The sequence below is a fragment of the Ptychodera flava genome, chromosome 5 (genome assembly GCF_041260155.1).
Source record: "Ptychodera flava strain L36383 chromosome 5, AS_Pfla_20210202, whole genome shotgun sequence".
Lineage (NCBI taxonomy): Eukaryota > Metazoa > Hemichordata > Enteropneusta > Ptychoderidae > Ptychodera > Ptychodera flava.
In genome coordinates this window covers 34,176,312-34,200,713 of record NC_091932.1, presented here as the reverse complement: position 1 = coordinate 34,200,713, position 24,402 = coordinate 34,176,312, and the positions used below count along the sequence as shown (strand labels likewise).

General features: G+C 38.4%; 2 protein-coding genes across 3 annotated transcripts; one reads left to right on the top strand and one right to left on the bottom strand.

Annotated features, from left to right (window-relative positions):
* Positions 1 to 1,041: 1,041 nt before the first annotated feature.
* On the top strand, positions 1,042 to 10,911 carry LOC139133663 (uncharacterized). 2 transcript variants are annotated; one of them, XM_070700414.1, is made up of 3 exons: positions 1,042 to 1,224; positions 6,772 to 7,507; positions 9,534 to 10,911. In XM_070700414.1, the coding sequence occupies exons 1-3, from the start codon at positions 1,044 to 1,046 to the stop codon at positions 9,598 to 9,600; spliced, it is 984 nt and encodes a 327-aa protein (XP_070556515.1). In that variant the 5' UTR covers positions 1,042 to 1,043; the 3' UTR covers positions 9,601 to 10,911. The 2 variants fall into 2 exon arrangements, with proteins under 2 accessions (XP_070556515.1, XP_070556516.1); XM_070700415.1 differs by lacking the exon at positions 6,772 to 7,507 and having other exon boundaries at positions 9,534 to 10,910.
* Positions 10,912 to 11,404: 493 nt separating this feature from the next.
* Positions 11,405 to 22,847, bottom strand: LOC139133655 (uncharacterized). The gene is made up of 2 exons (XM_070700407.1): positions 22,550 to 22,847; positions 11,405 to 14,542 (listed from the first exon to the last, which is right to left on the bottom strand). Exons 1-2 carry the CDS (start codon positions 22,797 to 22,799, stop codon positions 13,815 to 13,817), a joined length of 978 nt encoding a protein of 325 aa, XP_070556508.1. The 5' UTR covers positions 22,800 to 22,847; the 3' UTR covers positions 11,405 to 13,814.
* Positions 22,848 to 24,402: the final 1,555 nt, after the last annotated feature.

The window sequence follows — 24,402 nt, the reverse complement described above, 5'->3', positions numbered from 1 at the left end:
CACTGGGTGAAATTCCAATATCATATTGGTTTTTCAGATCTGCTCTTTCAAATATAATATTCTTGTCACGTAAATTTATATCAATTGTCAAGCTTTTTTAAAGCACAGATTTTAATAGCTAGTTTTGTATTGTAAAAATATACTCAAAGTTTCCTCACATACCTCAATGTATAGAGAATAAACATCTTTGGTGAAATTCCTAAATCAAATTTCTTGCACACACATGAACTTGTAATCACCCTAGTCTGATCAAGTACACTAATATCCATAATCAAGAGTACATGAATACACAGATTTACCTAGTTTTGTGGGGATTGAAAAAAATATTCATAGTTTCTTCATAGACCAACATGTAAAGTGAATCAACATCTTGGTGAAATTCCAAAATCAAATTTCTTGCTCACACATGCACCGGTAACTACCCCAGTCTGATCAAGTACATAAATATCAATAATCAAGCGTACATGAATACACAGATTTAGCTAGTTTTGTATTAGAAAAAAATTATTCATGGTTTCTTCATAGACCAACATGTATAGTGAATGAACATTTCGGTGAAATTCCAAAATCAAAGTTCTTGCCCACGTCCACACACGCACCGGTAACTACCCTAGTCTGATCAAGTACATTAATATCAATAATCAAGAGTCTATAAATACACAGATTTAGCTAGTTTTGTATTTAAAAGGAATTATTCATAGCTTCTAATAGACTACTCATTGATTATGTATGGAGGACCAAGCAACATTTTCAGTGAAATTCCAAAGTCAAATTTTTTTTACATAACTCCCATACAAACCTGTAAAATTTGACCCCCCCCCCTTCCAATCATTGATTGTAAAATTTGACCCCCCCCCCAAAAAAAAACCCAAACAAACCGGTTTCGTAAAAGTCAAATCCCGCCCTGATTTCCACTGACTCCCCCCACCCCCGTTAAAAATCGAATGCTCTCTTACTTATATGGGAGTCTCCGCCAGCTCTTTTCGAACTCGAAGCAGACCGTTCAAATTATCATTGAGTTAGGGAGTCGATTATCTGGCAATATGGCGGCTACGCTGTGGGTCAACTGCATGTCACGGCACAAAAACTTTTTTACAGAAGCTCTCAAGGCTACCAGTCGTCTTCTGTCAGTCGAAACACGCATCGAAAGAGGGGGAGCGCAAGCAAGCGTTATCTTCAAAAGTGGATTGCCTTTTGACATTATGCACGAATACGATGATGCCAGTAAGTGCCAGTGGGTACAATATACCACAGTCGCTCGAGAGCTATTCAGCTCTGGGACTATTCGCCCCATAGACGAGTATACAGAAGCGAGAATAATCTTTACGGCCCTGATACGGCTTTTGCGGCCCGAGGTCGTACGGCGGAAGGGCCCGAGCGTGCGAGGGCCCATACGCCGTACGACCAAGGGCCGCAAAAGCCGTATCAGGGCCGTAAAGGTTTTATCATATACCTTATGAAATGGTAAATATGTAGTTTACATAATATTCAACATTGTTTAGGAGACAAATATGGGCACACAGTCCATGTAGCCGACAATGAGATGCAAATGATATGCGGTAAAGGTCTCCTCGACTAACTTTCAGCTGGTTGCTCACTTTCTACTATTTTTATAGTATTTTATACAAAGGCACAGACTTATTCTACCTTCAACCTAAAACTTATAGTGATTTTGTAGCTCACTCTTTACTATTTTTCATACTTTTTGGTAGCCGGTAACAGACACTTCGTGTTCGTGTCGGCTACATGGACGATCTGCCCAAAATGCGTGCGATATCAAAGATTCATCGCCATTTGTGTAAGTTTTTCAGAAATACGATGACCGCTTCCCGTCGCGGATTGACATACATAATGACGTCATTTGTTTACTGGAGAATTCTAGAACGCGCAAAGCAACATCCGTACTGTATGTGACCAACAGAGATCAAGGCTGAAATCGAGGTGTATGGAGGACAAAAGCGTGTTGTCAGTTTCTGGTAATTTTTACTGAACAGGCACGCACTTAGTATACACAGGATTTCACTAGAATTTAGAAATAAAAGCCGATGTCACCTGCACGGCCCCACTGTCGCCACGCGCAACTACGATCTGAGCGAGCAGACGTTTTCCTAATCTCACGCTGGCTTTGTGTACGAATGGAACGTTTGCAGATAGCAACGCGCGTAGTAACCAGAATCGAAATAGTTCAGAAATGCACGCGATTGCCCATATTTGGGCACCGGGCCGGGGCGTGATACGTAAAAAAAATGCACGGATCTGAGGGCGCTTTCTCCATAGCTTTACACAGGCACGTGAATGTAGGTATATGATAAATACCCCAAGTCAGGAAATGAAATGGCTATTTCGTATAGGGATTGTGCCACCATGTAATCTTCGACGTTCGATTTTACCGTGAAAAGTAGCAAGTTCATCTATCATGTAACCGTCGACCGTTCCCTATCATTCTCAAAATTCATACCTAGTACTTGATTTGCTTCACAAACGCTCGTTTCGTGTGATTTTCGGCCGAATTCGACGGACACGTCGCTAAAACATAAGCGTGAGCAACATTCCGGTCACCTTACAGTGGACGTTAGCACCGCGTACCCATGAGGGGTGACTGGAAGGTTGTTCATGCCTCATGTTTTGGCGACGTGTCTTCTGAACTGGGCCGAAAATCACACGAAAATTCATACCTGATACTTCATTTGCTTACAAAATGCTCATTTCCTGTGATTTTCGGCCGAGTTCGAGAGACACCTGGCCAAAACATAAGCGTGAGCAACATTCCAGTCATCCCTCATGGGTAGGCGGCGCCAACGTCAGTAAAGTGGAGGTACCCAAGAGGTGACCGGAATGTTGCTCACCCCCAGGTTTTGGCGAGGTGTCCGTCGAATTCGGCCGAAAATCACACGAAACAAGCGTTTTTGAATCAGATACAGTATCAGGTATGAACTTTTAGAATGATAGGGAACGATCGACGGTTGTATGATAGATGAACTTGCTAATTTTCACAGTGAAATCGGACACGGAATGTTACATGGCGCGGTTTTTATAGCCATTCTGTTTCCTGACTTGGGGTATGTCGCTTCTGTATACTCGTCTATGGGGCGAATAGTCCCAGAGCTGAATAGCTCTCGAGCGACTGTGAATATACCTCAATAGCCGGCCGTTGAGGCTGGATGGGCCGCAGTACTGTAGCTTACCTGGGTATTTGGGTCGGACGTCCGACCCAAATACCGAGGCAAAACCTCCAGCTATAGCACTGCAGCTTGTGGTACAAATGCATTCACGCTGCTCTGCAGTTATAGTTGGTAGCGCCATGTAATTAGCGACTCGGCCTGCGTTCCCACAACCTGCAGTACCCAGCAGTACACTATACACCACAATCCTACCACGGGGGACTTAGTACATATATATGATGTACCTCGTGGTTTTGCCGAAGAAAAAGCCGAACCCGAAAAAAAACTCTACTGTATTACAGCTACTCAGCAGCTAGCTCTGCATAGCGTTAACGTTAGCAGGGATGAATGTTAGGTTGTTACCAGTTACATGTACACTTCCGTAGCTGGTATTAAACAAGCTCTGCATGGCAGGGCTGTGCGTTACCGGCGTTATACGGCCTGGTGGGAGGCCGTATAACGCCGGTAACACACAGCCCTGCCATGCAGAGCTAGAATTAAACATGTACGTACATTCCTGCTATGCAAAGCTGTTCTGCAGCCTGAATCAGTGCATGGAAGGTAGTATGCGCCTGAAAATTGAAAAAATTTAAACTCCACAATGGCACTTCCAACCCATTTTCTTACCAAGTCAAGAATAAAAATCAGGGGTGCCGTGCAAAGTTGGGTCTTGAGAAATAAGTTTACATCTACCATGGATGTAAATGGCCACAATTCCTGTGTTAACTATATAGGGAAAAATAAATAAATTTTCAATTTTTGCAAAACTATTAGATGAAAATTTTTCGTATTCCAAGAGCTACATTCCTCACAATTGGTGGATAAGAAAAGATCAGAAAATTTTGAAAGTCTGTAACCAACAGCGGAGCTCTCATGATATACACTGTTACTTACATGGCAAGATGTCTTTGTGCACATTGTAGCTTAATCTATGCCTCTAACCACTACAGCCAGTAATATTTATTGCCAACATTGTAGGTTTGTAGGTACGACGTGTCCATTGTTTTAAGTCCCACAGCTGCAGCTGTGCACTGTCGCTTACAAGTGTGTCTATGGAGAGACCCGTCCTTTTATGAAGTGACTGACATGGCTGTGGTTTGCTGCAGTTCTGTAGCTCACAACTTTTCCCGGCAATTTTGTGTACATGGGAAAGGGTATTGTCAGAGAAAGGTGTAGGCCATGGAACCACATCAAGAGGTGGGGATAGGTTGCAATTGAATAAAACAAACTATGGTTTATGTCTTCATTTACAATTATTCATGGAATCATGGATGAAAAACAGAGCCAATTATACTGGTATATATTCATAGTTTAAGACCAACATAACCAAAGACAGTTCAGTCCTTGAAATCAAATTTTTAACCTGGTGGTCCAAACAGTGTAGACTAAACTGAAAATTTTGTGGTCACTCCTATATTATATGCAACTTTCATGTAAGTTTATTGATACAATCAAAAGGTTGATAAAGGTTACTCACCATCAGTGTCAAACTGCGTGTTATCAAATTTTCTATATGGCCCATTTGGGGTCATATATTAGGTTGCCTTGTCCTTCTGCCTCAGCCTGCATTCTATAATGCTGTGGACCAAGCAACTTAATTTCCATGAGTTCATCCAATCAGACCTGGTAGATATAGGAATCTCCAGTCAGTCTTTATTTCATTGATGATGTGCACATTCACTACTTGGTATATCGTCCCTGGGAGTGTGATGAAGAGCACTTTTAACAGAGCTTTAATAAATGGGAAGTTACAGGACCGTTGGCACACAATAGAGGGATTACTGATGACACAGCCATTTGCATACACTGGGCAGGAGTTTTTGAATTCTCATAGCATCACTTTGACCGTATAATAATTTGAATACCGTAATCATGATGGGCACTTCTGTGACATATGCAAAGAGGGGTTAAATGGTCGTACAGGAAACACATTTTGAAACATGCATTCTCTGACAAAAAAACTGAACATATTTCAGTTTAGTTTGGACTCAATTAAGTCGCTATATATTCACAGACATCATATATAAGATTCAATGACAATGAATGCCTGAAACATGGCAAAATTATGGGATTCTGTAACCAAACATGGCATGTCTAATCAGTAGCCTGGCTTTTTTACATTTGCATAGATTTACGATAATCTGGCTATTATAGGGTAAATTCCTGTTTAAATCTTAACACCAATATGTTGACGAGTACATAATTTGGTTTTGGTCATTGTGCTTTGACCATAGTTGATAAATCATTTGATTCTTCAAGAATTTTCCACTATGTTCATTATTTAGGGCACAGTACTGTCCTGCCTATTGTCTGTTGATAATTGATGACACAGTGTTATCAGACAAATCAATGCCTGCACCTTGTCTGTCACGTTTACGGTGCAAGCACAGAGACTGAAACTTTGCATTTCCCTCCAAACTTAATGGCTTTACTTTCTTTTGAAGCTCAACTTAACCAAACTTCAACCACACAATTTTTAATGTCAAAACAATTTTGGCACAATCCTTCTCCTAGTCAAATATGACAGACTTCGCCTAAACTTTTACTCATTAGCATAATTTATTAGGATTGCTCTTATCAAATCTTGTATCCATTGGCAATGGCCACCAGTGATGCAAAATGTCATATACCAGTATGTGGCAAACTACATGTATCCCATCCTCATGACATTTTCATGGAGCCCGGTCCCTGGGCACCTGCTTGATATACTATGCTGTATGGGTATCCGTGAAAGTGAGTTTTATAGTATCACACTAAATGAGTGACAGATAGGAGTATAGTCAAATCAACTTTGCTAGCCATTAATCTTTCCACAGACAGACAGACAGACAGGTCAACTACAAAGTAGGTCTGCTGCAAAGTACGAATACAATCATCAATAAACAAGGTTGTTACGAGAAAAATTTTGTGGTGGTTCAGATTGGACTTCTGACCTTCAAAATGGAAGGTCCATAATCAGGAACTGGTTGAGTTTTTGATGCAAGACCATGGGCATCATTAATTTTGAGCCATTAAATGTGTATATTCAACTTCAAATTAACGTTTATGTCTAATAATGTGAATGAGGCTCAGTCATGCCAGACCTACATGTACAGTGTAAGGCATTGTTACACTTGGAGTGCACTTTGGCCTCTATCAGTGGCAGACTGATAAATTCAGCTGTTTAGGGGCACTTCGGTGACCTCTAAACCTCCACTGGGGTGTCAGTCTTACATGTGTGGAAAAAAGGGCCAAGCTCACAACGTTACACAAACATAGGCTGAGTCTTAGTCAGGTCATGGAGGTGCTTCCTCCATGACTGAAAAAGTAAAAGCCGTGTGGTGTGGATTGACTCCTACAGGAGATGAGCATGTTTTCTTGACCCTTGAATCCCCTCACGCCATGAATATTGGTGCGTCTATGCCATAGAAGACAAAAGGTTGAATCAAAATGTGGTGACAAAGGGTGAATGTCAAAAAAATCATCAGCAAGTACACTTGGTGAGACAATGATAATTGTTACAGTATCAGGTTGTCATAGACATATCATACAAGCAGCAAAAGATCACTTTTGTGTTTCCACCCCTTAGTAAAGTCTCACCATGGTAACTCCTTTCCGTATTCCGTTTCAGTGAAACCAAATTTGTTGGGCCTACAAAGAATCTTCCATTCTCTTCGCATGCACTTGTCTGTCAAAGATGGGCGATTGGCAGAGTTAAAGCGACTCAGAGACGAAGAGAAAACTTTACGTTTCTTAATCGGTGTCAACAATCACATGAATGAGAAACTGTATGACGTTGTAAAGTGCAAAAGCCAAGAGCCAGTTGTCATGACAATATGCTTGAATGGAGTCGGAAAAACATCAGTTGGATTCCATCATAGCCTATGTACTCTTGACAACAAGGACGTGTTGTGTAGTCTGGATATGAAGGTTGTGTTCGTGGACAAAGTAGCACGTCGACCGACACCACTGCCAAAATGGTACAGGGAGAAATATAGTCCTCTTGCGCAAGGACCAGGAACTGTTATCATGAAAGAACTCCGAAATCAAGGAAGCTGTTTTACTTACAAACTTAAAGTGTTGCCAAGTGACATTGATATTCAGAATCACGTCTCGTATCTCCACTACGTACGTTACTGTTCAGATTGTGCGGCTATAGCTTTTCAACAGAGAGCTTTGAAGAACTTCACTGGTGAATTTGTGCGTCACAGAGTGAAAAGAATGTCAACATTGTATTTAAAGGAGGCAAATCTCCATGATGAACTGGACGTAGACGTTTGGGAAGACGAGAAAAAATCTGACACACTAAACTTTGTAATTAGCAAAGATGGGGTGGATGTATTCCACAGTCTTGTACAGTTCTACAGGTGAAAAAAATACAGTATGCCAAATAGCATACTGTAGTTAAGGTAGAATACAACCTTGGATAGGTATTTAGACTCAGACTTTGACAATACTTTTATGATCCACCACTTATGGGGCCCAATTTGAAGCTCAAGGAGGAGTAAAGTTTTCACGAGCTTATTTTCATGAAAACTGAAAATTTACTTTTTCTCATAGAGTTAACACAGGGATTGCACCCATTTTGAATTAAAATGTTGGTTAACAATGGAAATTCTGTTTCTCTGGTACCAAATTTGGCAAGGTGACCCCTGATTTTATTCTTAATTTTGAAAGGAAATGGTTCTAAGTTTCCTTATGAAAAGTTTCAGCAAAACTTTGTCTTTAAATTTCAAGGCGTGCAATACCCTAACGCACATTTGCCTGTAGTAACCAGAGATATATACGTAGATTTGCATGTTGTACGTGCATTATACAAATATTGCAAATAAATCTCTTCCTATGAAGAAAGTATCTTCATTACAGAATTAAGGAGATAAAACGTAACACATTTTGTTGTTGTTGATGCTCAACATTCCTGATATTTTGGTACAGTAGACTTTTTTCCCAAGCTTACCATACATATAATTTATGGTTGCAGTAGTGAATACTAATGAGATCAAGTGGGTCATAAGGAAACATGGTGACTTCTAGTGAGATAATATTGAAAGTGTCAGCAATACTCAAAAAGCTCTTGCATTTCACAGCTCAACTATCAATGACACATTTAAGCTGATCACAATACCTGTTAACATAAATTCAGAGACAGTATACATCTTCTGAAAAGGCATTGTAATTTGATGTACGTCTCTGTATAAATGACCTTAGTCAGGCTAATGTAAATTATGCTGAAAAAGTAATTAACCCTTGAGTGCCAAAGTCGATTTTTGTCACATTTATACAAAATAACGGCAATAATTTCTTTCAGGTCTAGACAATTTTTTTTCAAATTTTTCAAAAAATTTTGGTCAAAAAGTATAGTCCATGAAAATTGATGTGCCATTGGTCAAAAATCATGGCAAAAATTACAGAAAAATTCATAAAAATTGGTAAAATGTCACCCTGATATTTTGGGGGAAAATTACATAGCTCAAAGGGTTAAAGCTTTTTTGAATTTTTTTCAAATTGGTTTTTTAGATCCTCAGGGAAATTATCATACAAGAAATGATCTCATACATGTATCAGAACACTATACTTTGATTATGCAAGTCAAAACCTCCACAGATAACACATGTTACATAGAATGAGATCATAGCTCCCTTTTGGTAATCTGATTTGGATTTGTTAAGATAAGATGCAAGCCCAAGATTCATATTGAGCAATGATGATGTAATGAAATAAACATGAAGAGTCACAAACTTTTACCGGTAAAGAATTAGTGTTCAGTTGTATGTATGGTTAGTTTATTATGTTCAAAACATCACAAGTCAGAGTGACATTGCTTTGGTAAGTGAAGTCAATCAATATTAGTTTGTAAGAGAGTTTTCTTACTTTGTGTCAGAAATTGACACAGAAGATTAGAGAGTTGCTTGCACAATTATAATACTAGCAAGGCCTGTCCATTTACGTTACCTGTTGGAATTCAATCATCCAAGCAAAGGAATGCTTGTTAAACACTATTGTTATAAGTACCGTTACACTCAAAACTTTACTCTGTTAGTAAAATAATCTGTGTTTTTAATCATGTAATATTTTCTATTCCAGGAATTTCTATTTCTGATAGTTTTAAATTGACTTAGACATTGGTATCAATGTCTCAGAAGATGCCATAGAGTGGCCAAAGTCAAAGTGGATTGGAAAGTCCATTCGCCAACTAGATTCCCTCCATCTGATTTGTCAACCATTTCATATGAAAGTATTCAATGTTTTCCACCTTTTTCGCTAACATTACTAATTACAGTTTTTCCGAGTAAGAGAATTAACTCTTCTATTGATTTTCTTTTCGCTAAACCCACAACAGGTGTCTTTCCATCAAACATTTCATGTCTAGTTTCATTCTTTTATTCATTTCAGAGAAACCAAATTTATGGAGCCATCTGAAGGCATTCCAGAGTGTCCGCTTCCACTTATGGCTCACTGACGGCAGATTGGGTGACATCACCAGACTGCAAGAAGAGACAAACACCTTACTTTTCTTGCTTGGAGGCGTAAATCACGTATCCACAAAACTTTACAACTTGGCTGCGGACAGTCCCCAAACTCCTGTTATGATTAGATGCTTCTTAAACGCCATTGGAAGAACATCCATGGGGTATGGTCATGAACTTCGCACCTTAGAAAGTAATGAACTACTGGGCACCCTGGCTGTGAAAGTAGTTTGTGTGGATGAGAAAACTCGTCGACCTCAGGCACATCCAGATTGGTACATCAATAAATATTTGCCCCTTGTGCAAGAACCAGAGACTTCTCTCATGAAAGCACACGTGGAAAATGAAAGCTGTTTCAGGTACAAAACGACAGTTCTGCCGAGTGACATTGACAATCAAGATCACCTCTCATATCTGTCATTTCTGCGTTACTGCTCCGACTGTGCTACTGTCGCTTTCCAATGCAACGCAATGAAGAAATTCACAGGCAGCTTCACACAATACAAAGTCAAGAGTGTATCTTTGTTATATCTATCGGAGGCAAATGTAAACGATGAACTAGACATTGACATTTGGGAAGATGGTAAGCAGTCAGACAAACTAAACTTTATCATCAGCAAAGCTGGAGAAGACATTTTCCATTGCTCTGTTCAGCTTCATGTATAGGACTACCTAGCTCTCTGAAGAATAGCCCTTATCAACCATTTACTGATTGGGTAAACTAATTTATGCATGGTCCACTACTGTTACTGCTTCCCATGTGATGTGACGTAGTGATGCATATTTTTTTTTTCATTTTCAATGAGAGGTGTGCTAGGTGAAAGACTTAAATTTTTGCTCAAACTTTCCTCAATTCAACCATTCTGGGCAAAGTTTGGTACTGGGGAAACAAATTACGTAACATTATATACATTAAAATTCATAATGTACATGTATGAACTCTATAGGGAAAAATAAAGTTTGCAATTTTCGAAAACTAAGATGGTGAACATTTCTCTTACTCCAAGAGCTTTTAAATGAACCACCTAAAGTTGTAGATCAGAAAAGAACTGTTAAAATTTGTGAGTCACATACCTGTTCCTGTCAATATGGTCTCATTTGAACCATTAAACACTGAGTAATTTGAAAACAGTCTGTTACTCCATAACAAGATGGCATATGATGCTGTTTATATCTGATGTACGGGTCAATTAGGAAAGCAAACTGACATGTATATCCTTCCCAGTTGTATATCATGACAATCAGAATTTCCCTTCTTGCAAATGTACTTTTGTGAAGTGCAAAAAATAAACCAATTCACTTAAAAACTATGAGAACTTTTCAAATTGCAAAAACATATATAAAAACTGCATGCTTTGACATATCTGAATGAAGTTATCACTGACGATATGTAAACCATGTACATATTATTATTATTATTATTCACTCCTTCATTCATACATGCAGCGGTTATGAAGTTTTGCGTTGGACAGTCACACACACACACAGATTTTAGTACATATATACATAGCAACAGACATACAGACAGGAGACACTGACTGATCAAAAGGGCTCCCTATAGATTATACTTATATAAAATAATTTGCAAATAACACTAAAGTGTGCGTGCATGCATCGACAAGTATAAAGTTATGTATGAAATAGAGTATCGTTTCTGAATTTACACTGGCAACCTATGCAAAATCATTAGACAAAGAAATATTTGAGAAATTCCAGCACTGTGACAATTGTAGGTGAGAATGGGTTATCTCTTCACAACTTTGCCACTATCATGGATAGAATAGAAGCAGCCAAATATTTGCTGTATGATACATTTTTTTATTATACACATTTTCTGATAACAATGAAATGTCTGCTTTCTTACGAACATAGTCAACTTCATCCAACTGACAATACAGTGGTTTGTGTTGAAACGTTGCCTATACCGGAACTAGACATTCTGTCCAACTTGAGGAGTTGCCAACATTGTCAAGTGTAATTATCATCTGGCAACAAAGATGATCTGTATATTGTCAATCACAAAGAAATCAACTCTGCAAAGTTGAAATATCGTTTTGAAGGATGACACATTTAGTCAAAACAACAACACACATCCCGCCAACTGTCCAGAACGCAGCAGCTGCAAACATTGTTTGAATGGATCTTGTGATGTTTTTTTGACTACGTCTGACCTCCTTCCACACAATGATTCAACTTTTGCAGAGTTGATTTCTTTGTGATCAACTGATATTACCACAAGAGGATAGTCACACCTGACGATGTTATTGCAACTCCTCAATTTATTGAAAATTAAAACAGCATGTTTAGTTCCCATATTGCTAATGGTTCCACACAAACTTCTATAATTCTGGCAAGGATTACATGCATAAAAAGCATTTTCTCACGAGATCAAAGCAAAAAAAAAATTACTTCAAAAGATGCATGCTGTTGCCATTACAAGAAACTACAATGGAAAATTCAACAACATGAACATAACATCTTCTTCATTAAATTGAAAATCTCACTTTCAGATGGGGGATTATACAGTACGTCAATCAATATCATTGTTTTGTTAAGGCCAGTACCATAAGTAAATTTTAAGGGATTCCATTTGATATGTCAATTCAAATGTACAGAAATGTTGACAAGATTCCCAGACCATTTACCCATCCTCCTCAATCTTGGCAAAAAACTCTGACTACGTTGCAAACATAGTTCTTAAACAAATGACAAACCACCATTGTTTGCTTTTTTGTTTTTCATGAAATACTGGCGATGAATTTATCATGAACTCAAACATATTTGTCTACTACATGATGAATGTCACACATGGCCTTGCTATTTGTTCATTTTGCAAGATGGTGAGAGATTGATTTTTATCCCCAATACTTTCACTTAGCACATCAGTCTAAACTTAGGCAATGCTTATGTGTGCAGATTAGCAGCCGTGTGTGGCAAAGAACCTACTTGTTGCAATTAAGTCTTGTGAAAAGTTGAGAGGAGCCCAATTGGTAGCACATGTGTGTTATATTTGAAAGATCGTTTACTGAAAGGAAGAATAAAGCGTACTGATGTCCATTCTTCATCCTATCGTCCCTGGGCAAACATGTTGGATACTATGAGGCTATTACGAAAATACCGCAAAGGACATTGGCGCAGTGTATCGCCCGATGCGAAGCAGAGGGCGATGGACGGCGGCACATATGTCCGATTGCATGTTTGTGGTGTTTTCGTGATAACCTTATTATTTATACATCTTACATTCCTGATTGGACATCAAATTGTCAGATTACTGACCGTTTTTGTGCAATTTCAACAATTTGTCTTCCGGTACAAGTGTGGAACGTTATCTCGGACACGCTTCTGCAACTTCTATCTAGTGTGTGCACTACACACGTACGTACAGAGCGCTTGAGAGACATGTTCTGGCACTCGTCCAATGAGTCCCTTGAAACCATTCAACAGTGAATGCACAGATAACAGCTGCAGGAGATGGGGTGCCTGGAAACCGTACGTGTTACAGAACAGGCGTTCCGTATGGCTTTTTTGGCGCATGCAAAATTCTATTGTTCTCGATGGTAGACTATAATAATACCTGATATACCATTGCTTTCTGATCTGGACTAGAATTCACCAGTAAACAATAACAATGCATAATAAGACTGTGAATATTGTGCTTGCATGCAATGCTCATATTCTGTATTCAAAATTAATCTACAGCAAAGAATAAGAAAGGGTATTTGCTTCACAGAATGAAATGATGAAAAATTGAAAGGTTACACTTGTTACTTTACAGTGGAATACGACTAAAAACAAATTTTTTTTACAATATTTTGCTGGACTGCTACCTATGGTGGCATATTTTGCAACCTGCGGAACAAATGAATGTTTCACAAACGTATTTTTATGTGAATCAAAAATCAGTTTTCTCTCAAAGAGTCAACAAAGAGTGTAGCTGCCATGTTCAAAGTCAAATATTGGCAGTATTTAGGTACAATTTTGATATTCTAGACCTGTGATTGTTCTTCAATATGAAAGATGGCCAAAGTTTCCTCACGAAAGTTTGAACAAAAATTTAAAACGCTTACTTCAAATAAACATACAACCTCCAACTTGTAGATTACATGAGGTACCCAGTATGTAAAAATTGCAGCATTTCTGAGTCTGAATTGAACTTATGTTTGAAAATCATGACAATATCACGACTGGCAAGGTCAAATGATCATTATTATACATACAGCTGTACTATGCAATGAAATATATTTGCCCCAGCTTTAGAGATGATAAAGTTCAGTGTGTCTCTCCGTTCCTCATCTTCCCACATGTCCACATCCAGTTTATCGTGTAGCTTTGCCTCCCCCAAATACAAACTGGATACCTTCTTAACTTTGTAAGGTTCAAAGTCACCAGTGAAGTTCTTCATATCTACGGCCTTGAAAGCTGTTGATGCACAGTTGGAGCAATATTTCAAGAATGAAAGGTAAGAGACATGACTGTAGAAGTCGATATCACTTGGCAAAACAGTTGCGGTGTATTTGTAACTCTTCCCTGGATACTTGAGCGCTTTCATCAGTGCTGTACCTGTTCCTGTGATGTAAGGTGTGAATTTCTTGATGAACTGTTCAGAGTGCGGTTTTGGTTTCCTAGTTTCCAGGTCAACGGTGACAACTTTCAAATATGCACTGCTCAGTAGTTCATTGTTGTTCAAACTACGGAGTTCATGCTTGACCCCTTCCGACGTCGTTCCAATATCAGTCAGGAAAATGCTTATGACAGCCGGCGCAGTGGGATTTTTATCCAGGACATCATAGAAGGCATTGCTGATCTCGTTTTGGCAGCCTAATACGTAAAGTCCATTTTTGTTATCTATAATATGGTCAGCAAACAGACGATCTCTCATGAGGGCAGCTCGAACTGAATGGAAGACTTTCTGTAAACACCAAAGATATGGTTTCCCTAGATTCATAAAAGAAAAGAGACAACAATAAACAGCGTTATCAAAACTGAATAGAACTTCTTAGCATATGGTAGCCTTTGAAAGTTGTCTTCATGGAATACATACTGTTGATCAGTGTTCCCGCTAAGGCTGTTATATATGGGTGCCATTTGCTCAGTGTCCCTGACTGCCCTTGCAGTGGAATTTCATGTTTTGTGCAACTTTAGTTCCAGTTATTTCAATCAGTATTAGTTGGACAATGATAAACATCAAAACTTGGGGTGAAATGTGTGATCTCAGTCCCAATTTTACTTCTGTGTTTTGAGTTTTAGCACTCAGTGGTGGTGCAGTTGTTACCAACACAGGGTACACATACAAGTTCACAGTATGTTGTGACATGACCAGATTTACATAAGTTGATAAATTAGCATATATACAGAAGACGCGCAACATAGCTGCCTCTGTGGTCACTGTGCCCTTTGGATACCAAAGCCTAAGTTGCGCACCAATTCAAAACCTTAGGGGAACACTACTGCTGTGAGCATGTAGATCTCGTTGACTAGTATTACTGTAGTTTCAATAAAGCTTGGATCATGGCCTAGAGTGGAAAGTACTGACAGTAATAGCAAGAATCCTACATCCTCATGAACTGAAATTGAATGTCTCACACTCGGTGGTGAATTTCTCTCTCACACCCAAATGAGAGTAAGACATTCCATCTCAGCCCAATGATGTGTGGGATTAATATTCTCATATCCCTTCAGTTCTTTGTGAACATTGTAGTTATGCATTTTGATGTAGAAAACACCATTGGCATCAATGACATTCATCTCTCCTTGTAAAATATAGTTTGCTTTCACCCACATTGTGACCGCCGTACGAAACAAATTTGAACTTATGACAGTGTTCTTCTCACGAGGATACCGCGACATTGGCACTATAGGCATTATCGGATAATATTATCTAAGTTATCTAAGTTAGAGTCTAATATTAGACGAGTGGGGAAGGGGCAGATGCCCGACATGCTGTTTTATCGAATAATATCCGATAAAATCGATAATATCGTCTAAAATCTAAGTTACAGTCTAATAATAGACTAGTGGGGAAGGGGCAGATGCCCGACATGCTGTTTTATCGGATAATATCCGATAAAATCGATAATATCGTCTAAAATCTAAGTTAGAGTCTAATATTAGACTAGTGGGGAAGAGGCAGATGCCCGACATGCTGATTTATCGGATAATATCCGATAAAATCGATAATATCGTCTAAAATCTAAGTTAGAGTGTAATATTAGAGGAGTGGGGAAGGGGCAGATGCCAGACATGCTCTTTTATTGGATAATATATTGGCCACTTCACTACCTGTCTAACATTAGACTCTAACTTAAATTTTAGACGATATTATCGATTTTATCCGATAATATCCGATAAAACAGCATGTCGGACATCAGCCATACCTCACTCGTCTAATATTAGACACTAACATCTAATTTAGAGTCTAATATTAGACGAGTGGGGAAGAGGCAGATGCCCGACATGCTGTTTTATCGGATAATATCCGATAAAATCGATAATATCGTCTAAAATCTAAGTTACAGTCTAATAATAGACTAGTGGGGAAGGGACAGATGCCCGACATGCTGTTTTGTCGGATGTGATAATCGATAAAATCGATAATATCATCTAAAATCTAAGTTAGAGTCTAATGTTAGACTAGTGGGGAAGAGGCAGATGCCCGACATGCTGTTTTATCGGAAAATATCCGATAAAATCGATAGTATCGTCTAAAATCTAAGTTAGAGTCTAATATTAGACAAAGGGGCAGATGCCCGACATGCTGTTTTATCGGATAATATCCGATAAAATCGATAATATCGTCTAAAATCTAAGTTAGAGTCTAATATTAGACGAAGGGGCAGATGCCCGACATGCTGTTTTATCGGATAATATCCGATAAAATCGATAATATCGTCTAAAATCTAAGTTAGAGTCTAATATTAGACGAGTGGGGAAGGGGCAGATGCCAGACATGCTCTTTTATTGGATAATATATTGGCCACTTCACTACCTGTCTAACATTAGACTCTAACTTAGATTTTAGACGATATTATCGATTTTATCCGATAATATCCGATAAAACAGCATGTCGGACATCAGCCATACCTCACTCGTCTAATATTAGACACTAACATCTAAGTTAGAGTCTAATATTAGACGAGTGGGGAAGAGGCAGATGCCCGACATGCTGTTTTATCGGATAATATCCGATAAAATCGATAATATCGTCTAAAATCTAAGTTAGAGTCTAATAATAGACTAGTGGGGAAGGGGCAGATGCCCAACATGCTGTTTTGTCGGATAATATATCTGATAAAATCGATAATATGGTCTAAAATCTGAGTTAGAGTCTAATATTAGACTAGTGTGCAAGGGACAGATGCCCGACATGCTGTTTTATCGGAAAATATCCGATAAAATCGATAGTATCGTCTAAAATCTAAGTTAGAGTCTAATATTAGACAAAGGGGCTGATGCCTGACATGCTGTTTTATCAGATAATATCCGATAAAATCGATAATATCGTCTAAAATCTAAGTTAGAGTCTAATATTAGACGAAGGGGCTGATGCCCGACATGCTGTTTTATCGGATAATATCCGATAAAATCGATAATATCGTCTAAAATCTAAGTTAGAGTCTAATATTAGAAGCAGATGGGTTGAAAATTCTAAAAACGCTGTTTTATCGGATAAAATCGATAATATTATCCCTGTTAGATCACTTGGTCTCATGTTCCTGGAACTCTCTAACTTAGAAATTTTAGACGATATTATCCGATAATAAAGAAAAAGCCTATGTCGCGCCTTCATGCTTCTCACTGCTGTGTAAGTAATAATTATTTGGCGATGAATTGGTCCAAAAAGACGTGACATCGTGTGTTATATTCATATACTTGTCATCCACATGGCAGTGCATGGAACTTGTTTACTTTGAAATGTGTCGTCTGCCTGCTATAGTTCATTTTGTACAACATGTGACCCCCCTCCAATTCATCAAATGATATGCTCTCCTTAGGCAAAGGACTACTGAGCATCTGTAAAACAAGATATGCTTTGCCCACATGATAATACAGAGTGTGAGAACAAATCAGTCCAACAGTCTTGTTCTCACCATTCCAGTCACCTCACCATTGGCATCAACGGCATTCATCTCTCCTTGTAAAATATAGTTTGCTTTCACCCACATTGTGACCGCCGTACGAAACAAATTTGAACTTATGACAGTGTTCTTCTCACGAGGATACCGCGACATTGGCACTATAGGCATTATCGGATAATATTATCTAAGTTATCGAAGTTAGAGTCTAATATTAGACGAGTGGGGAAGGGGCAGATGCCCGACATGCTGATAATATCCGATAAAATCGATAATATCGTCTAAAATCTAAGTTACAGTCTAATAATAGACTAGTGGGGAAGGGGCAGATGCCCGACATGCTGTTTTATCGGATAATATCCGATAAAATCGATAATATCGTCTAAAATCTAAGTTAGAGTCTAATATTAGACTAGTGGGGAAGAGGCAGATGCCCGACATGCTGTTTTATCGGATAATATCTGATAAAATCGATAATATCGTCTAAAATCTAAGTTAGAGTCTAATATTAGACGAGTGGGGAAGGGGCAGATGCCAGACATGCTCTTTTATTGGATAATATATTGGCCACTTCACTACCTGTCTAACATTAGACTCTAACTTAAATTTTAGACGATATTATCGATTTTATCCGATAATATCCGATAAAACAGCATGTCGGACATCAGCCATACCTCAGTCGTCTAATATTAGACACTAACATCTAATTTAGAGTCTAATATTAGACGAGTGGGGAAGAGGCAGATGCCCGACATGCTGTTTTATCGGATAATATCCGATAAATCGATAATATCGTCTAAAATCTAAGTTACAGTCTAATAATAGACTAGTGGGGAAGGGACAGATGCCCGACATGCTCTTTTATCGGATAATATCCGATGAAATCGATAATATCGTCTAAAATCTAAGTTAGAGTCTAATATTAGACTAGTGGGGAAGAGGCAGATGCCCGACATGCTGATTTATCGGATAATATCCGATAAAATCGATAATATCGTCTAAAATCTAAGTTAGAGTCTAATATTAGACGAAGGGGCTGATGCCTGACATGCTGTTTTATCAGATAATATCCGATAAAATCGATAATATCGTCTAAAATCTAAGTTAGAGTCTAATATTAGACGAAGGGGCAGATGCCCGACATGCTGTTTTATCGGATAATATCCGATAAAATCGATAATATCGTCTAAAATCTAAGTTAGAGTCTAATATTAGACGAGTGGGGAAGGGGCAGATGCCAGACATGCTCTTTTATTGGATAATATATTGGCCACTTCACTACCTGTCTAACATTAGACTCTAACTTAAATTTTAGACGATATTATCGATTTTATCCGATAATATCCGATAAAATCGATAATATTGTCTAAAATCTAAGTTAGAGTCTAATATTAGACTAGTGGGGAAGGGGCAGATGCCCGACATGCTGTTTTATCGGATAATATCCGATAAAATCGATAATATCGTCTAAAATCTAAGTTAGAGTCTAATAATAGACTAGTGGGGAAGGGGCAGATGCCCGACATGCTGTTTTATCGGATAATATATCTGATAAAATCGATAATATCGTCTAAAATCTGAGTTAGAGTCTAATATTAGACTAGTGTGCAAGGGACAGATGCCCGACATGCTGTTTTATCGGATAATATCCGATAAAATCGATAGTATCATCTAAAATCTAAGTTAGAGTCTAATATTAGACAAAGGGGCAGATGCCTGACATGCTGTTTTATCGGATAATATCCGATAAAATCGATAATATCGTCTAAAATCTAAGTTAGAGTCTAATATTAGACGAAGGGGCTGATGCCCGACATGCTGTTTTATCGGATAATATCCGATAAAATCGATATATCGTCTAAAATCTAAGTTAGAGTCTAATATTAGAAGCAGATGGGTTGAAAATTCTAAAAACGCTGTTTTATCGGATAAAATCGATAATATTATCCCTGTTAGATCACTTTGGTCTCATGTTCCTGGAACTCTCTAACTTAGAAATTTTAGACGATATTATCCGATAATAAAGAAAAAGCCTATGTCGCGCCTTCATGCTTCTCACTGCTGTGTAAGTAATAATTATTTGGCGATGAATTGGTCCAAAAAGACGTGACATCGTGTGTTATATTCATATACTTGTCATCCACATGGCAGTGCATGGAACTTGTTTACTTTGAAATGTGTCGTCTGCCTGCTATAGTTCATTTTGTACAACATGTGACCCCCCTCCAATTCATCAAATGATATGCTCTCCTTAGGCAAAGGACTACTGAGCATCTGTAAAACAAAGATATGCTTTGCCCACATGATAATACAGAGTGTGAGAACAAATCAGTCCAACAGTCTTGTTCTCACCATTCCAGTCACCTCAAGGGCACCTCTACTTAACTGACATTGGCACTGCGTACCCATGCCGGTGACTGGAATGTTGCTCATGCTAATGAGCATTTTGTAGGTATGAAGTATCAGAAATGAATTTTCGTGTGATTTTCGGTCGAGTTTGAAAGACACCTCACCAAACCATTATGTGTGAGCAACAGTCCAGTCACCCTGCATAGGTAGGTGAGGCTAACGCATATAAGTAGAGGTACCCAACATTCAGTGTGAGGTGACTGGAATGTTGCTCACGCTTATGTTTTGGCAATGTGTCTGTAAAATTTGGCCGTAAATCACTCAAAATGAGCATTTTGAAGCAGATTAAGTATCAGGTATGAATTTTGAGAATGATAGGGAATGAATCGATGATTACATGATAGATGAACTTGCTAATTTTCACAGTAAAATCGAACACGGAAGATGATATGGCATGGTTTTTATAGCCATTTCATTTCCTGGCTTGGTTCTTCAGCTTCTAAAGCATGTGTATACATGTCTATGGCAGTGGTCTATGACTATGAGGCACGTAGGTGCAGAGTGGAGTTTTAGAAAACATGTGACTGTGGGACAGCCTTGTGCGCAAGGATTTTAATTAGTCTGGTACCCTGACCCATTTGTATCGGTGGCAACGCTGCTAACGAAAATAGGGTCAAGTATGGGCTATTGTAAGTATCATGGCTATCATTGGTCAAAAGTACGAGTGCAGTGATTGCATTGAACTGATTTCGAACTTTGAGCTACCTTTGAATTTAGATTTCGTATGCCCATGGAGTAATTTTACCTCGATAGTTTCCCAAACCAAGCATCCTATGTCAACATTGAATGAAAAAAAATCATGTTTTTTAGACCAACGTAAAGTTGGCGTCATCCTCATCCTCATCCTCAGCCTCAGGTGAACTTTCTAGCTGATGCTGAAAATGACGCTACTCAGCGTCAGCTTCAGCGTCATATCTGAAGATTGCCGAAGTTGCGCTACCCGATGATAAATGATAAAATTCGCCCAAAAACTTAAGAAAATAACAACTCCAGTCTTTCTCAACTTTCTTTTGAATCGTAAACCTGGTTCGCAGGTAATATTTTATCGTTAGAATATCTCATACAGACTAGTTTTTTGGAAATGTTCGTAATTTTCAGTCCATGGATCCATGGATGTGTTTGTTGGTATCCTCTCAACTCTTGCGTTAAGATTTTCCAAAAATTGGTGCAAAAAAAGTATACGTGTGTAACTCTCCACCATGAGAGGCGATATAGAAGCCCTAATTATTCAGAGGACATATAAAACAATTAACTGGTATAACTATGAATTGAGGCCTGAAAAGTCAACGTATTAAACATACAACCTTTGAACTTTAAGGAAATTAAGGGCTAAGAATGTTGCGTTATAACTGCATCGTGAGAAACGGATATTAAGAAGAGAGGTTACTAAATATTATGAAATACATACCCCACTGTGTTTTGATTAACATTTACAGTGATATGAATCCTGGAGCACATTTTTAAAGTCGTTTTTACACTTATCATTCCATCAGACGCATTCGGGAATAATCGGATCTGACGCCGGTGAAGCTGACGCTGTAGCGTCATCCTCATCCTCATTTTCGCGTGACCTCTGAGGCTGAGGATGAGGATGAGGATGACGCCAACTTTACGTTGGTGTTTTTAGTCATTGCCCTACATGCAAAGGTCACCATGGTCACAAGGTCACGTCTGAGAAAAAAAATTTTAGATGATAATCATCATCTCAGAACTAATCTAAATGCCATCATAAAAGAACTGAGTTGGAGATTAAGAGTGAAGCCGTGCAAACAACTTCAAAATTTGATGTTTCAACATCCAATTTCTGTGCGTGCCACTGTACAGATGTGCTGATCACATAGGAAGTCAAAATACTGACTGAAACATTTGATACCTGACCCTATTTTCGTCAGTAGGGCAGCCAGCACTTAGAAATGGGTAAGGGAACTGGACTAGGACTCTAATCACAGCGCCTCCTGGGGGTAAAGTCCTCGTAGGTTCATACAAGGTCAAGCCCAATCTGCATATGCACTCTTCGCTGAGGTCATGGAGGTAGTAGGAGGTCATGTGCCACCGCGTACCGGCACCGTACCACTTACAAGATAAACTTGTATGTAGTTCATTGAAGATCCGAAAAGATGGGATATTCTTCATTCATCATGGGTGTAAAATTTCATTAGAGATAAACTGCTTCACGGAAAAATTGAAGATCCGAAAAGATGGGATATTCTTCATTCATCATGGGTGTAAAATTTCATTATTGATTACAGATAAACTGCTTCACGGAAAAACATCATGTATTGAATTTGAAAACTAGGTCATCGCCGGAGAATTTAGTGAGCTGTGAATTCTCAGTTAATAGCTGCAGAAGTGCTGTAGCTGGACGTTTTGCCTGGGGTTGTGGGTTGGACTATTTTGCCGTCAAACGCACCCAGGCAAACATACAACCCCATGCGAAAGCTCCTACCGTGTTCCTACTTACATGTAGCGTCATATTCATGGGGAATGTCGTACGGCAATCCGCTTTTGAATGTTACGTCTATATGGGCGCCGTCTTTCTCGATACGAGTGTCGATAGAGAGTGAACGATGAGAACCAGCGAAGCTTATTGGCTGAATTTTCTGGCAACTAGTAGTTACCTGTCTTAGCCACGGTCCCTCCACAGTGGAGGGACCGTGTCTTAGCATACGAATACATCGTGAAGCGCGAACGTACTTGCCGAGAGAAGCCATCGTCCCTTGGCTTTGCCGCCTCAGCAAATTTATCGTGCAATATCACAAAGACCCCCTAGGTCAGTACATATAGATGGAATATTGAAGAAGAGCTACAGACTTTTGTAGCTCTGTGAAGCGAGCGCGAAGGAGGGAAGCATATTATCCTAGACTAATTTTTTGATAGACGAGGAAGATTTTGTAAGTCTGATTGTTTCTATCAGAATTACCTGGAATCTCACATGGACCGTGCGTGACACCATACTGTTGATGCACAGGGGAGCCAGGAAAACAAACAAACAAACAAACAAATAAATAAACAAACAGACAAAACTTAAACAAACACACGAGCAAACATACAAATACATAAATAAATAAAAAATCACAAACATAAACAAATAGATAAATATACAATATCATACGTTGAATAAATAAAAACATACAAACAAATAAACAAATGTATACACACATGCATATAAATATAATATATATGTGTGTGTGTGTGTGTGTGTGTGTATGTGTTTATACATTTGTTTGATTATTTGTTTGTGTGTGTGTGTATGTATATAATGTATGTGTGTGAGTGTTAGAGACAACAGCATATTGAGAAAAGATTGAAATGATTGACTGAACAGCTCATGCAACATATTCAACATGTGACAGCAGTACCACTATTGCTATACTTCCCATAGGAATAGTGGTACTGCCGCGCCATCGCATGTTGAATATGTTGCATGAGCTGTTCAGTCAATCATTTCAATCTTTTCTCAATATGCTGTTGACTAACACTCACACAAACATACATTATATACATACACACAAACATACCAACAAATAAACAAATGTATACACACATGCATATATATATATATATATATATATATATATATATATATATATATATATATATATATTTATATTTATATATATGCACGTGTATACATTTTGTTTGTATGTTATTTATTCAACGTTCTATGATATTGTTTGTCTGTGTGTTTATGATTTATGTATTTGTATGTTTGTTCATATGTTTATTTTTTGTCTGTTTGTTTGTTTATTTGTTTGTTGTTTTACTGATCCCCTGTTGTTGATGCACATTAAAAAATCTACAAATGAACAAAAAACTAAGAAGACACGTAACGTTGTGTAACATGGGCGTCATGTTACTATTCAGGCCTGCCTGTGTACCGTATTGCTCTGAGAGGAGCTTGGCAGACTATCTGCATGTTTTCTTTCAGAAAGTATGAGTTTTCCTTTTATCTGTTCTGTACATCTGTGGATTGAAATTGTTAAGGGTTCAGATATGCCAAAAGAGTGTAATTATTCGGCTATAAATTTTGACTGCTTTGAAAACATGTGAAACAAAACATACCAAACACTGAATAAAAATGGAAAGGACTTTGTGGTGGTTTAAAAATTCAGCAAGGATTGTGAAAACTCAGTTTGTCTTTAACCATTATTATTCCTGGTACATACATCTAAGCAAGGAAACAGAGCTATACTGTAGTACAACACATTTTCTGACAGGAAAGAAATGCCAGATTATAAATTTACTGCATTTGCATGTTTTGCCAGTGAAAAGAGGGCATGTCGACTAAACTAGATTAAATGAAAAAAGTTCCTG